General features: G+C 47.9%; 1 protein-coding gene across 1 annotated transcript in view; it reads right to left on the minus strand.

Annotated features, from left to right (window-relative positions):
• Nucleotides 1-2,608: 2,608 nt before the first annotated feature.
• ALG13 (ALG13 UDP-N-acetylglucosaminyltransferase subunit) overlaps nucleotides 2,609-13,049 on the minus strand; it is a 132,258-nt gene continuing 121,817 nt past the window's right edge. The window contains exons 30-32 of the mRNA XM_060249109.1: nucleotides 11,603-11,643; nucleotides 9,681-9,864; nucleotides 2,609-3,553 (exon numbers count right to left, since the gene is read on the minus strand). Of these exons, the coding sequence (XP_060105092.1) occupies nucleotides 3,282-3,553; nucleotides 9,681-9,864; nucleotides 11,603-11,643 (497 nt within the window). The 3' untranslated portion in view covers nucleotides 2,609-3,281. The remainder of the gene's footprint in view (nucleotides 3,554-9,680; nucleotides 9,865-11,602; nucleotides 11,644-13,049) is intronic.

Genomic DNA, 13,049 nt, shown 5'->3' on the forward strand with positions numbered 1-13,049 from the left:
CAGAAAAGTTCAAACAACAGAAAGGGAAAAATTAGAAGTTTTGACTCGGGGTGATTCAAATGTATGCCCGAGGGACTACTAATCCAAGTTTACAAGGGGGAGAAATTGAGGGAGTTTACCCATGGGAACATTACGAGTGCCATACTTCTCTATGCAGAACACAAAAAACAGGAGCAAGTCTTCCTATGGTAGGATTTATGCGTGGGCATCTCGTTCTACTGTAAACTACAAAACCTAAGAAAGGCGGGGGGGGGGGGGAATGCCGCATTTAGTTCTCAAAGGCTGCTGCTTCCTGATGGGGATTATAAACATTTTCATTAATAAGTAAATAAATGGGGTTGCCCTCCGACCGCTAGGGACAACTATTCTATGTGGCTTCCATCAACTGCTTAATGCGATGCCTTAAATGAGGCTCCAGCTTGCTTAGGAGAAGGCCCGTCTCGGGCTTCCAGCTTGTTTTATAGCTCTGTGTTTGGTTTTAAGATTTTGGATTTTTTTTATAGCTGCTTTATGAGCACGTTTGGACCGTTTTATTGCTACCATATTTTAGATGCATTACGAGCTGCCTGCTTGGTGGGAAGCCGTCAGAAACGCCGGGAATCAAGAAAGAGCAAAGCACGCGTCCAGCCGCTGAACGCAGGCCTCCCACCTGCCCTCAGAGGCAGCAGGACCAGCTGCCTTTTCTGTTTTCAGTGGGGGGCCCTCCGTGTTTTGCTTCTTCCTCCTAGAACAGGGGTCCCCAGTGTGGTGCCCAAAAGAACCATTCGTGACACCTTTTCTGAGGACTGCCATGCATTTTTAGAAAGTGGACAGAGGAAGGCTTCCGATCGGCTGTGTAGATTTTTAGGAATATTGCTCAGGTGGCAAGCTGCCACTGCAACACAAGAGAGCCAGTTTGGTGTAGTGGGAGAACCAGGTTTGGTTCCCCATTTCTCCATATGCAGCTTCTGGGTGACCTTGGGTCTGTCACAGTTCTCGCAGAGCTGTTCTCTCAAGAGAAGTTCTCTCAGAGCTCCCTCAGCCCCACCTTCCTCACAGGGTGTCTGTTGTGGGAAGGGGAAGGGAAAGGAGATTGTAAACCGCTCTGGGACTCCAAGAGAAGGGCATGGAATAAATCCAATCTTCTCTACTTCTACTCAAGGATCATCACCGTGTGATTGGAGGTATGCTGGAGCAGCCATTTTGTGGCTGTGCCCACTAAGCTGTGTCAGAATTTCAAAGGTTCCCACAGGCTCAGAAAGGTTGGGGACGCCTGCTCCAGAACACAGGATCAGCACCATTTCAGATTTACATACCGGCTCAGCATTTAATACAAGGTTCTGAGACAAGGCCTTAAAATTGCTGCTTGTCATGAAGAAGTATAGCTTGCGGAAGTCAGGATGCAGTAAAGCTTGAAGAAGTCGTGATGTTTGCCCAAGAGGAAGGGACACATGCCCTGACAGTCTGCACGTGCCGTGTTCCACCTGGCCAGTGCTTTTTTCATCTAGCTTGGTACTCCTTACTGTAGTCTGGATGGGTGCTGTGCTGGCATGCAAATACCCGACACGCCACCAGGCATGCATTGAACTGCTTAAATGTGGCTGATGTGATCAGACAGACATTTAAATGGCCCGAGGTTATAGAGATAGATATGCAAGGCAAGGCTCTATCTCATCCGGTCTCTCGTGTTACATCTAGAAAAATAAACTATCACACAGAAAGAGAATTTCAGCCATGATAGTTCAGCTCGCAGAGACATTCACTATAACACTGATTCTCTTCTTCCCTGTGCCAACAGTCACACCTGACTCTAGTTTGCAGGTTCCTTTTCTTAAGGAGAGCCAGTTTGGTGTAGTGGTTAAGTGTGCGGGCTCTTATCTGGGAGAACCAGGTTTGATTCCCCACTCCTCCACTTGCACCTGCTGGCATGGCCTTGGGTCAGCCAGAGCTCTGGCAGAGGTTGTCCTTGAAAGGGCAGCTGCTGTGAGAGCCCTTTCCAGTCCCATCCACCTCACAGGGTGTCTGTTGTGGCGGAGGAAGGTAAAGGAGATTGTGAGCCGCTCTGAGACTCTTTGGGGTGGAGGGTGGGATATAAATCCAGTATCTTCTTCTACCTCACAGGGTGTCTGTTGTGGGGGAGGAAGGTAAAGAAGATTGTGAGCCGCTCTGAGACTCTTTTGAGTGGAGGGTGGGATATAAATCCAATATCTTCATCTACCTCACAAGGTGTCTGTTGTGGGGGAGGAAGGTAAAGGAGATTGTGAGCCGCTCTGAGACTCTTCGGAGTGGAGGGCGGGATATAAATCCAATATCTTCATCTACCTCACAGGGTGTCTGTTGTGGGGGAGGAAGGGAAACGAGATTGTGAGCTGCTCTGAGACTCTTCAGAGTGGAGGGCGGGATATAAATCCAATATCTTCTTCTTCTAATGGGCAGCCATGTTGGTCTGAAGGAACAGGACAAAGTTTGAGGGGCACCTTGAAGCTTTGTTCCAAGTATAAGATTCTGAAGTGGGCATGCACATGAAAGCTTCTACCCAGAACTAAATTTTCTTCGTCTTAAAGGTGCCACTGGACTCAAACTTTGTTTTTTTCCCCTCGAAGAACGACAGACAATAAAAGATCAGGACTAAGGTGTCAATTTGTTTTTATTGAGTGCAGTTTGTGTCCAGTTAAACCCCAACCGTTCCATAGAAACCATCAGTGCAAAAGTGTCTTTTATAAATTGAATGTCACACAGATGACAGACTTTAGCAGCCAAAGACATCCCCCCCCCACTTCAAAAAAAGGCCACACTAAAACAAGAGAATGTTCTACAGAGTCATATGCTAGGTGGCTTACACCTGGAAAGTTTAGAAAGTGCTGGGAGAATACAGAAATTACTGTCCTCAGAACCCCAAGAATCTTCTGTTTTCTCACTGAAAGGGGCAGAGGGAGAGACGTACCAGAATTATAATTAAACTGCCCGAATGCAAAAAGCAATCAGTTTTGCATAATCTCAAAATATTTTGGATTAAGACAACATGCCATGCAACCCTTTTGATATCTGACTCTTGGGAAAACCACAAAAGTGGTTCTGCTTCAGCAGCAATTAGCTATCACACATATAACCTGAATGTCACACAGTGTCCTACATACATGCTAGTAAAATATTAAACGCACACCCCCGCCACTTACAAATCAACATTTATGTTTCAAAAAAAGTGGAAAAACAAACCAAAGCATCTTGTGAAGGAAATAATTAAGGTGGGGGGAAACAAACAGATAAACCAGGAATTCTTCAGTGATTCAATTCTCTCTGTTCTACATACTTTGAGCTACATAATGCGGTGCAGGACTTGACGAGGTAATGTAGCTGACTTGATGGAAATGGGCTGGATTCGCAGCATTGTGGATTCGTGAAGAATTTCCGTAGGGCAGATTTACCGGATACCAGGGGCTAACGTAGTGGTAGGCAGGAGCCAAGGGGACACACGTGTCAAAACCAGGTGGAGGCGGCTGGCTGTAGGCATCTGTTACCACCGGATAATAAACTGTACCGTGGGGAGGAGGTGGGTCTCCAATGGATAACGTACCTGAGGGGGGAAAAACGCTGGCTTGAAATCATCAGACAACACACTAGCTGATTTTTCAAACCTTTTTCTAAAGGCCAGTATTCGAATAAAGGGGGGGGGGGAGGAACCTGAAAGCTGTTCTTAATCTGGCAAGGCTTGCCAAAGCAGTCAACTGATTAAAGAGCTTTTAGTTGATTAATCACCTGCCTTTTAACTAATTACATGCATTTGCATATTAACAAAGCCTCATTATAAGTGCCTTTGTGAGACAAGGAATATGAGATGTTACAAATGTAAGAAGAAGAACTACCAGGCCATTTCAAGTATGGTATTTTGTTTCCCCACTCCAAATTACAGCAAAACAATTCAAGGAGGGGCTGGGCCTCAGTGGCAGAGCATCTGCTGGGCAGGAGGAAGCCCTTGAATCCACACACACACACACACACACACACACACACACACACACACACACGGCATCTCCAGTTAAAAGGCTCAGGGTGTAGGTGATGTGAAAGATCTCCAGAGAGCTGCTGCTACTCAAGAGTAGACCACACTGACCTTGCGAGACTAATGTCCTGATTCATGAGAAAGCAACTTTGTGTGTTTATCACAAAAAAAAAACTTTTAAAAAAAGATATGCCCTAAACAATTAGCCCCACTGATTAAAACTGGCCCCCTCTAACTTAAAATGTGCCCTAGTTAATCAAGTTTTAATAGGTTTATATACCAATCAATGCACTGCACAATGCCGCATATTTGTGCAGACAATAACTTTTTAGCAATTCTCATCTCAGTATTTCAAAAATGTGTGTGTACGCAAATGCCAAGCAATAGGTGCTGAGCCAGGCATAAACCTTATTGCATGCATGGCTCATTAAACCATGCGTATGATTGTAATTCCTAAAATTAATTTGCAAAACTAGTACTTTAGAAGCCATCTCATTAGGGTGAGGGATCTTTCTCTCCAGCTGCCGCCTCTCCTCTCCTGCAGCCTTTTCCAGAGAGAACACACTTGGCCTTTTATGCTTTCCTCCCAGGTCCCACTCCCTCTAGGCTAGTTCTCCCTCCAAAACTCTGCCACCCAATTGGAGGGACAGAAGGGATCCTGGGAGATGTAGGCCCATGAGCCACTACTAGGTAGCCTTCTCTCTGCCCTCTAGGCTGCACTAGGCCTCTAGGCCGCACTGAGCCTGCTTCGGCGGGGAGGGGAGGGTTGCCAAGTCCAATTCAAGAAATATCTGGGGACTTTGGGGGTGGAGCCAGGAGACTTTGGGGGCGGAGCCAGGAACAAGGGTGTGACAAGCACAATTGAATTCTAAGGGAGTTCTGGCCATCACATTTAAAGGGACAGCACATCTTTTTAAATGTCTTCCTTCCATAGGAAATAATGAAGGATAGGGGCACCTTCTTTTGGGGCTCATAGAATTGGACCCCCTGGTCCAATTGTTTTGAAACTTGGGGGGGTACTTTGGGGAGAAGCACTAAACACTATACTGAAAATTCAGTGCCTCTACCTCAAAAAACAGCTTCCCCATAGCCCCTGAAACCTCCAGATCAATTCCCCATTATACCCTATGAGAATCGATCTCCACATAGGGAATAATGAAGTGCTCAGCAGACGTTCTCCCCCCCGCCCCCCCCCCCCCCTATTTCTGGCGACTCTGAAGTGAGTCACGAGTTGCAGCCAGTACATGTCAAAAGCAAAAGTCTACTCACGAGTTGCAGCCAACCTCTTCAAAGTAACACAGACACCATCCCAAGAGGAAGCCTTTCTAAGCGGAGACTGGAGCCTCCGGAGGGGGATAGTCACATGGTGGCTTTGGTGGTGGGGCTTCCCCTGCCAGCCAGCTGACTGGGGGCAGGAAGCAGCCTGGGAAAGCGGAAGAACCCCCGCTGGGACCTGAGGATTGGCAAGCCTAGGGGAGGGCAGGATATAAATCCAATAAAATAAATACGTAGATCATAACAAGGGCATATAGACCTTAATGGAAAATCCACGTCACATTTTCTTTGCAGCTTTGCTTCCTGCTGCAGCCAGCGAAGACAAGGCAACAAGAGCAGGAAACTTCAGCAGCTTCAGAGCTTCAAAGGGTGAGGACAGGACAGGGAGGAGGGGGGAGAAAACAGCCCTGCAGGCCTGATTAAAGCCCTGGGAAATTGGGGGTGGGGGTGGGGTGTTTAAGCAGTGATTCGCCCTTGGCTGCAAAAGCAGACCTTGAGCAGCTGTCTTTCACTGCACTGACCTCACACAGGAGAACTTTCAAGCAGTCAGTTGGGAAACAAGTGCATACATCAGAATGGAAGAAGACATACTATTTTGAGTTTTCTGCTTTGGCACAAAAATCTCTTAAGTCAGCTCAGTGGCAGGTGTACAAGGGGAGCCATTTAAGGCCACAACCCCTCTCTAATGACCACCTCTTCCCTCTCCTCACCCCTCGATAAGCCCCAGAGTAGCTAATGCCCTGTCCTTAGGGTTGTCAACTTCTAAGTAGGGGCTGGAGATCTCCTGGAATTACAACCTAACTTATTTAAAACATTTATTCTACTTTTCCTGGAGAACATGAGAGTCCACTTGTGGAAGGTGGGTGGAATGGCATTATACCCTACCAAGGGCCCTCCCCTCCCTAAACCCACTCTCTCAGGTTCCACCCCTCAACTCTCCATGGTTGGCAACATGGGAGTTGGCAACCCTACTCTTCCTCTCTCCATCTCTCAGGCATCTTTAGACACAGTGCAGGAAGCCATTCATGCCCCATAGGGCTTCCTGAACTCTTGTGAAAACACAGCGCATGAATGACTTGCCACACTGTGCCTGAAGGTTCCAGGTTTCCTGGAAAGGTTACATCAAATATTCTAAAAGAATGCCTGGGGAATAGAACAGGAAAGCTCCCTATTTGCTTCCTGGCTCAATTCAAGGGGCTGGTATTGACCTTCTCCCATACGGAACTGCCCATTCATTCTGTTCATCTCTGTAGGCCCTGCCTCAGCTGCCAGCACCATCTGAGGCTGGACATGCGGCAGCCCAAGAAAGGGTTTTCTTGGTGGTGGCACCAAATTTTTGTTACTTCCTCTCCAGGGAAAATGTGTCTGTCTCCCTCTACTGGTGTCTTCCACCGTTTTTGCCCTCCTCCTTGGTTCTGGTGGTGTCTTTATTGAATTATTTTATCATTTTAAATGTTGTTTGTAGCGGTTCAAAAGTTTTAGTATTTTTCTGTGTGCTGCGTTAGGGATCCTGATCAGGTAGAAAGGTGGCCTTAGAATTGTTTTAACTAAATGTTAGTTCCTGAGCAGGATGTGGCCAGAGCAGCTGCCCTTCCCCAGATCCTCCTGAGATCACCACCTCCCCTTGTCTTTGGCCAGCTCTACGTTTACTTTATCAGCAAGCACCGCAGGCTGTTTTGAAAACCTACATGGGCGTGCACACAAACATGTCTCATTATGGCTCTCCTGAAAATACTGCCAGATTTACTCCAAAAAGAAGGCTAGTCTGGCCCAAGAGGCATCGACGATTTATAAAGCACATAAATGGTACAATTTAATTCCAGCTGTCGACCTAGAGTAAATTAAACCTCCCATTTTAAGCCCCGTTCACAAATTCCAGAGGGGCGGCCACATTAGAGCAAAACAACGATGTCTTGCAGCACATGAAATGCGCACAGATTTATTACAGTGCTAAGGCCTGCTTCATCAGATGCACGGTGTACCCTCAACTGGCAAAGAGATCTCTCTTTGTGCTGAGACAGACAGACTCTGCAAACAGTGTGCGTGTAAAGGAGCAGGGGGGGAGGACAGGGAGTTGTCAAAGACAATGTGATGCATGAGGCAGTCTGACATTTCTATGTGAAAATCAAAACATGTTCAAAAATCAGTCCAGGGGCCATTCACAGCCACGCATGCCAACAATGCCCACACTGCACATGCAAGTCAGTTTCTAATCCCAAAGAATAAGAGAGCACCAAAGAAACGCCACACTGCAACACCCAGAAGCTGGAGGCAGAATCCTTGAGCCTCCGAGGACACCCTTTTGCTGTCCCCTTCAAGTCACCAAAGCATCATCCCAGGATGTCGACTCCAGTCTTTGTGTTGCTCAATCAAAATTTGTTTGAGATGCCTGAAACTCCGCAAACGTCATAGAGGCTTCCTCTATCACACTCAGGGTTGCCGATCCCCAGATCCCCCAGTTTGGAGGCCCTGCCCCCCCCTTCAGGGTCATCAGAAAGCGGGGTGGGGGGAGGGAAATGTCTGCTGGGCACTCCATTATTCCCTACAGAGACCGATTCCCATAGAGGATAATGGAGAATTGATCTGTGGGTATCTGGGGCTCTGGGAGGGCTGTTTTTTGAGGTAGAGGCACCAAATTTGTAGCACAGCATCCAGGGTCTCTCCCCAAAATACCCTCCGAGTTTCAAAAGGATTGGACCAGGGGGTCCAATTCTATCAGCCCCCAGAGAAGGTGCCCCTATCCTTCATTATTTCCAAGGGAGGGAAGGCATTTAAAAGGTGTGTGGTCCCTTGAAATGTGATGGCTAGAACTCCCTTTGGAGTTCAATTATGCTTGTCACAACCTTGCTCCTGGCTCTACCCCCAAAGTCCCCAGATATTTCTTGAATTGGACTTGGCAACCCTAATCACGCACCCATTAGTATTTCTAGATATCCTGTCCCTACCACTGCTGGTGTCCCTACTGTTGCTGATAACTGCTCTTATCCTAGATACGCTCATTCTTTCCACAGAAATTGCAGACCATACTTTGGGCGTTTCATCTCCCCACTGCTCACATTTTTTTCCCCCTCCTATGCTTGTTGTATATTTATCTGCCAAGAGTATGATGAAGTGAACTCTAATCCATGAACACAGGAAGCTGCCGTCTACTGCATCAGGCCATCTGTCCATCAAGGTCAGTATGGTTTATTCAGCTTGGCAGCGGCTCTCCAGGGTCTCAGGCAGAGGCCTTTCCCATCATCTACTACAGGAGGTGCTGCTGGGGATTGGACATGGGACTTCCTGCACACCAAGCAGATGCTCTACCACCGAGCCATGGCCCCTCCTCTACCACCGAGCCATGACACAACAATTCCACCAGTCTTCAGAGATTCCACAAGGTTCCTTTGCATTTCATTTTAATCAGGGGCTGTTTTGTAGAAAAAAGAGGTGGTGGAGCTCATCCAGGGATTGTTACGCAGCTGAACCTACTATTCAATGGACAAGGTTAGGGACCGCCTCTCTCCATATGTTCCCCAGAGAGCGCCGAGATCTAGTTCCCAAAACCTACTACGAATCCCTGGACCAAGAGAGGCCAGATTGAAAGTAACAAGGGAGCAGGCCTTCTCCACAATGGCTCCCAAACGGTGGAACCAGCTACCAGAGGAGGTGCGAGCCCTGCGAGACCTAAACCAATTTCGCAGGGCTTGCAAAACCACCCTCTGTCAACTCGCATTTAAGATGGCACCCGGAGATGACACCTAGCCATCCTATACATATTCTGAACTGTGGCACTTTAATTTACACTTTATAAATTTTAATTGTTATTTAACTTAATCTGAATTGTATTTAACTACCGTATTTTTCGCTCCATAAGACGCACCTGAGCATAAGACGCACCTAGTTTTTAGAGCCGTTTGTGTGAATTTAGAGGTATTTGTGTGATTTTTTTGCAGTATTCACTCCTTAAGACGCACACACTTTTCCCTCCACTTTTTTGGGGGGGAAAAGTGAGTCTTATGGTGCAAAAAATACTGTATTTAATTGTTTTAATGGATTGATGGATTTTAGTGTAATCATGGTGTAAACCATGTCACGTGAGCCGCCCTGAGCCCGCTTCGGTGGGGGAGGGCGGGATATAAGAATAAATTTATTATTATTTATTATTATTAAGGTGGGGTGGAGGAGTGGGGAGCTGTCAGAACGGTTCAGGAGCTGTGCTCCTGTGAGCTCCTGCTGAATTCGAAGCCTGATTTTAACCAAGGTTACCAGTAATCGATGGCATGCCACGGTGCAGACCCTCCGGCGCTAGATCACACCTAGTAACTCCAGTCGAGCCCTTAAACCCACAAAAGCGCAGGGCTGCATCTAAACACACCAAAGAAAGTACATTTGCTGTGCCCCAAAAAAGCAAGCAATATGTCATCTGCTCAGCTCGGATACTAACCATTTGCCGAGGCATCCGTGGGCATCTGGCGCACGTCGTTCCTCCCGGTTTCAGGGTACGCTGGTGCCATCGAATGATCCATGACAGGGACAGGCTCTGTGTATGCCTGGTAAGCCTCCATGTGTGGGGACGGTGGCACTGGCTGCACATACATCATTGGGTTCCAACAGGTCTGGTGGTAATACTTACCAGGGAAGGGGGGGGGGGAGAAAAGGTTTGGATGAATGAGAGTTTCATGCAGCCTGATGAAACAGGAGGTAGTGAAATCTGGCCAGCAAGTTCTGCTCCATACCAGAAATGCAGGGGTTGGATCCTGACTAAATTGGCAGTTTTGACTGATAGCCCCTTCCTGTTGAAGGCCCGTCCCTCCCACTGCCCCCCTCCCCCACTGCCTTGTGCCGTTCTTCAGGGTCTCCTATCTCCAGGAACAGTGTTTCATGGAGATCTGTGAGTTGCTGTGGGAGATGGGAGGCAAGACAGTTCCATTTTGCTGAGGGAAAATTTCATCTGGATCTGACCCACATTCTGTGATGTCTCAGGAGAGTTACTCAATGGCTACTGGAAACCAATGGGAGGGGGATGCACAGTGTTTTCCCCCTTTGCTAAAATGGACAGAGTGCTGCTATAATATGCAACTCCATTTGGTCACACATGAAAGAGCCACACACTATCAAGGACTATTAGCCATGATCAGGGGTGGCCCGGTGCCCTAGGCAGTCTCACTGCCTGGCGCCCCCCAAGAGCCCCTGCACCTCCTCCCCCTGCCGTGGCTCCCCGCCTCCCCTTTCTCCCCGCAATGCCTCCTCCCTCCCTTGGGACTCTTTCCCACCCTGGTGTATCAATTTCAACGCCAGAACCAGCTCTAGCGCTGCGTTCCAGCTCTCTAAAGCCCCCCACCCCCAGCCGAACACTCCAGTCGCGGTTAAAACCACACTGCAGGGCCAGGCTGCACTCACCGTCCGTCCCTCAGGAACAGCGTCCTGAAAGGGCAACCCCCGCTGAACTCCTCCCCTCTCATCCAGGAAGTGGGGAGGGGAGGATTAAGCTGTAGTGGGGTCACCCTTTCAGGATGATGTTCCTGAGGGATGGACGGTGAGCGCAGCCTGGCCTTGCGGCGCGGTTTTAACCACGACTGGAGAGTTCGGCCGGGCCGGGGGGGGGTGGCTTTAGAGAGCTGGAACACGGCGCTAGAGCCGGTTCCGGCGTAGAAATTGACACACTAGGGTGGGAAAGGGTCCAGAGGGAGGGGGAGGAGGAGGAGGTGCGGTGGGGAGGCATTGGGTGGGGAGGGAATGGAGGGGCAGGCGACAGTAGCAGCGGGGGGTGAATGGCAAACTAGGTGCTTGCCTGGGGCACCGGGAGGGGGTGGGGAGTCCAATTTTGTGCCCCCACCCTCCCGGCGCCCTAGGCAGCCACCTAAGTTTGCCTAGCGGGAAGGCCGGCCCTGGCCATGACGACAAAATGGCACCCTCGTGTCAACAGAAGAGGCTTTGACCACTATGTTCCGCCTGAAGACTTTCCAGTGGGGTCTAATCAGGGTCACTATGGGAAAGAAGACATTTGACTAGAGGGGACTTTTTGGTGTGATCCAGCTGAGCACTTGTGATATTCTGTCTCTTTCCATCCAGTTTTGACTCAGGAGTGGCAAAGTCCTCTCTCCAAATTCCAAGGCAGTTAAAGCAGACAAGGCCACAAAGCACAATATGAAGCAATACATTTTTTTTTTGAAAGATTTAGTGGAGAGAGTCAGGATTCCCTGACCCATGGCTTTTGTCAAAGGCCCAAGTGAGGGTTTTAGCTGTCCAAGTGCAAACGCATGCAACGGTCCAGGCAGAACATCAGAAGGCCACAGCTGGGGCCTCTGAAAGGGATGACAGTTCTCCCTCAATGAGTTAGTCAAGGGGTTTCAGAATACCACTTACCTGCAAACCCAAATTGAAATAATACTGCACAATCTTTGGATCTGAAAAGAAAAAGGTAGCAGTGATTATTCTTCTCCTACTATGTTGGCCAATCAAGAACAACATTAATGCTTAAATTCTGGATGCACAGGAAAGCCTTGCCCAATGGATTCAGAAATAAGACTTTCCCACACAAATTGGGTTTTCCAATTGCATAGAAATACATAAACTCTATTTGCTCAACAACGACGAAGCAAAATGAGTTTGAGTAAGGTTAACCGTACCCAAAGACTGGACATCATGAAGGATGAAAACCCTGTTGGTCAGTTGTCCCAGTCAGACATCTAAATTTTTATCTAGTTATCTCACACACACGCTTTATTTTTAATACAACAGGACTTTGCAGATCAGACACAAACACAAAATAAGATTGGGTGAGAGGCGTCATATATCAGAAACTTTACCGAACAAACACAGTCAAGATTGAGTTATGCAAAATGTTCCATACTCAGCAACAATATTTTCACTAACTAGTTCCAGCTTCACTTCATTTTTATGGGCCAACTCAGCACCTGATGAGGGACTTGGAACACATGAAGCCAGGCACATGGGCAACTGCAAGGGGAAAGGCATTCCCCCTGACGCCTGCTTTTGTGTGCAGACTGGTCTGCCTCTGGAGACAGTGAGTATAAACCTACAGCCCCCTTCCCCCACCTCAGGACGTAGCTGAGACAGCAGGGCTGGCTTCCCTGCAAATTAAGCTTCCGGCTGCCAGAAAATGACTCTCGCTTGCCTTCAAAGCAGTGGGTTAAATCCCTGTATTCCAAGCAGTTTTGCTGTTCATGTAAGTTGGTCTCTTAGGAAGCCGTCCAGGGCAGAGTTTGCCTTAAGCGATGGTTCTTAGATGTTTCCCCCAAAGAGCCAAACTTAGAAGCTCCACGGAAGCAGGGTCACAATTCTGCTGATGTAAGGAACCCAAGCAGCCAACAGTTTGCTCTTCATCAAAACTCTGGATGGAATGCAAGTCCTAACTTGTTGGTAGGAGTGTATTTTAGTCTACCCAGATCTTAATGGCATTTTTTAAAAATATTTCAGCATCCCAAATGTATCTGGGTTTTCCTGGGGAAATAAAAATAAAAAATCCCAGAAAAAAAATCCTGGATACGTTCAAGAATTACCAGTAGATCCAAAAACAGAGGAGTGGCAAAAGCAGATTCCTCCCACCTCTCAGCTGTCCATCAGGTTTCTGTTGCAGTCCTGTTAAAGTTTAAAGGGACTGCAGAAGACAGCCTGAGGATCAGGACAGACCCAAACACCAAAATACCATTTTTTAAAATTGCATACCCTACCTTTACTTGCAGGGATGTGAGCAACATAAACAAACTGGAGACTGAAACAACCTAAGCTTTAACTAAGGATGCTTCCAAAATTCTCCCCAGTTTCTGGAGTTCTGAGTCATCCCATTTTT

The sequence above is a fragment of the Heteronotia binoei genome, chromosome 11 (genome assembly GCF_032191835.1).
Source record: "Heteronotia binoei isolate CCM8104 ecotype False Entrance Well chromosome 11, APGP_CSIRO_Hbin_v1, whole genome shotgun sequence".
NCBI classification, from domain to species: domain Eukaryota; kingdom Metazoa; phylum Chordata; class Lepidosauria; order Squamata; family Gekkonidae; genus Heteronotia; species Heteronotia binoei.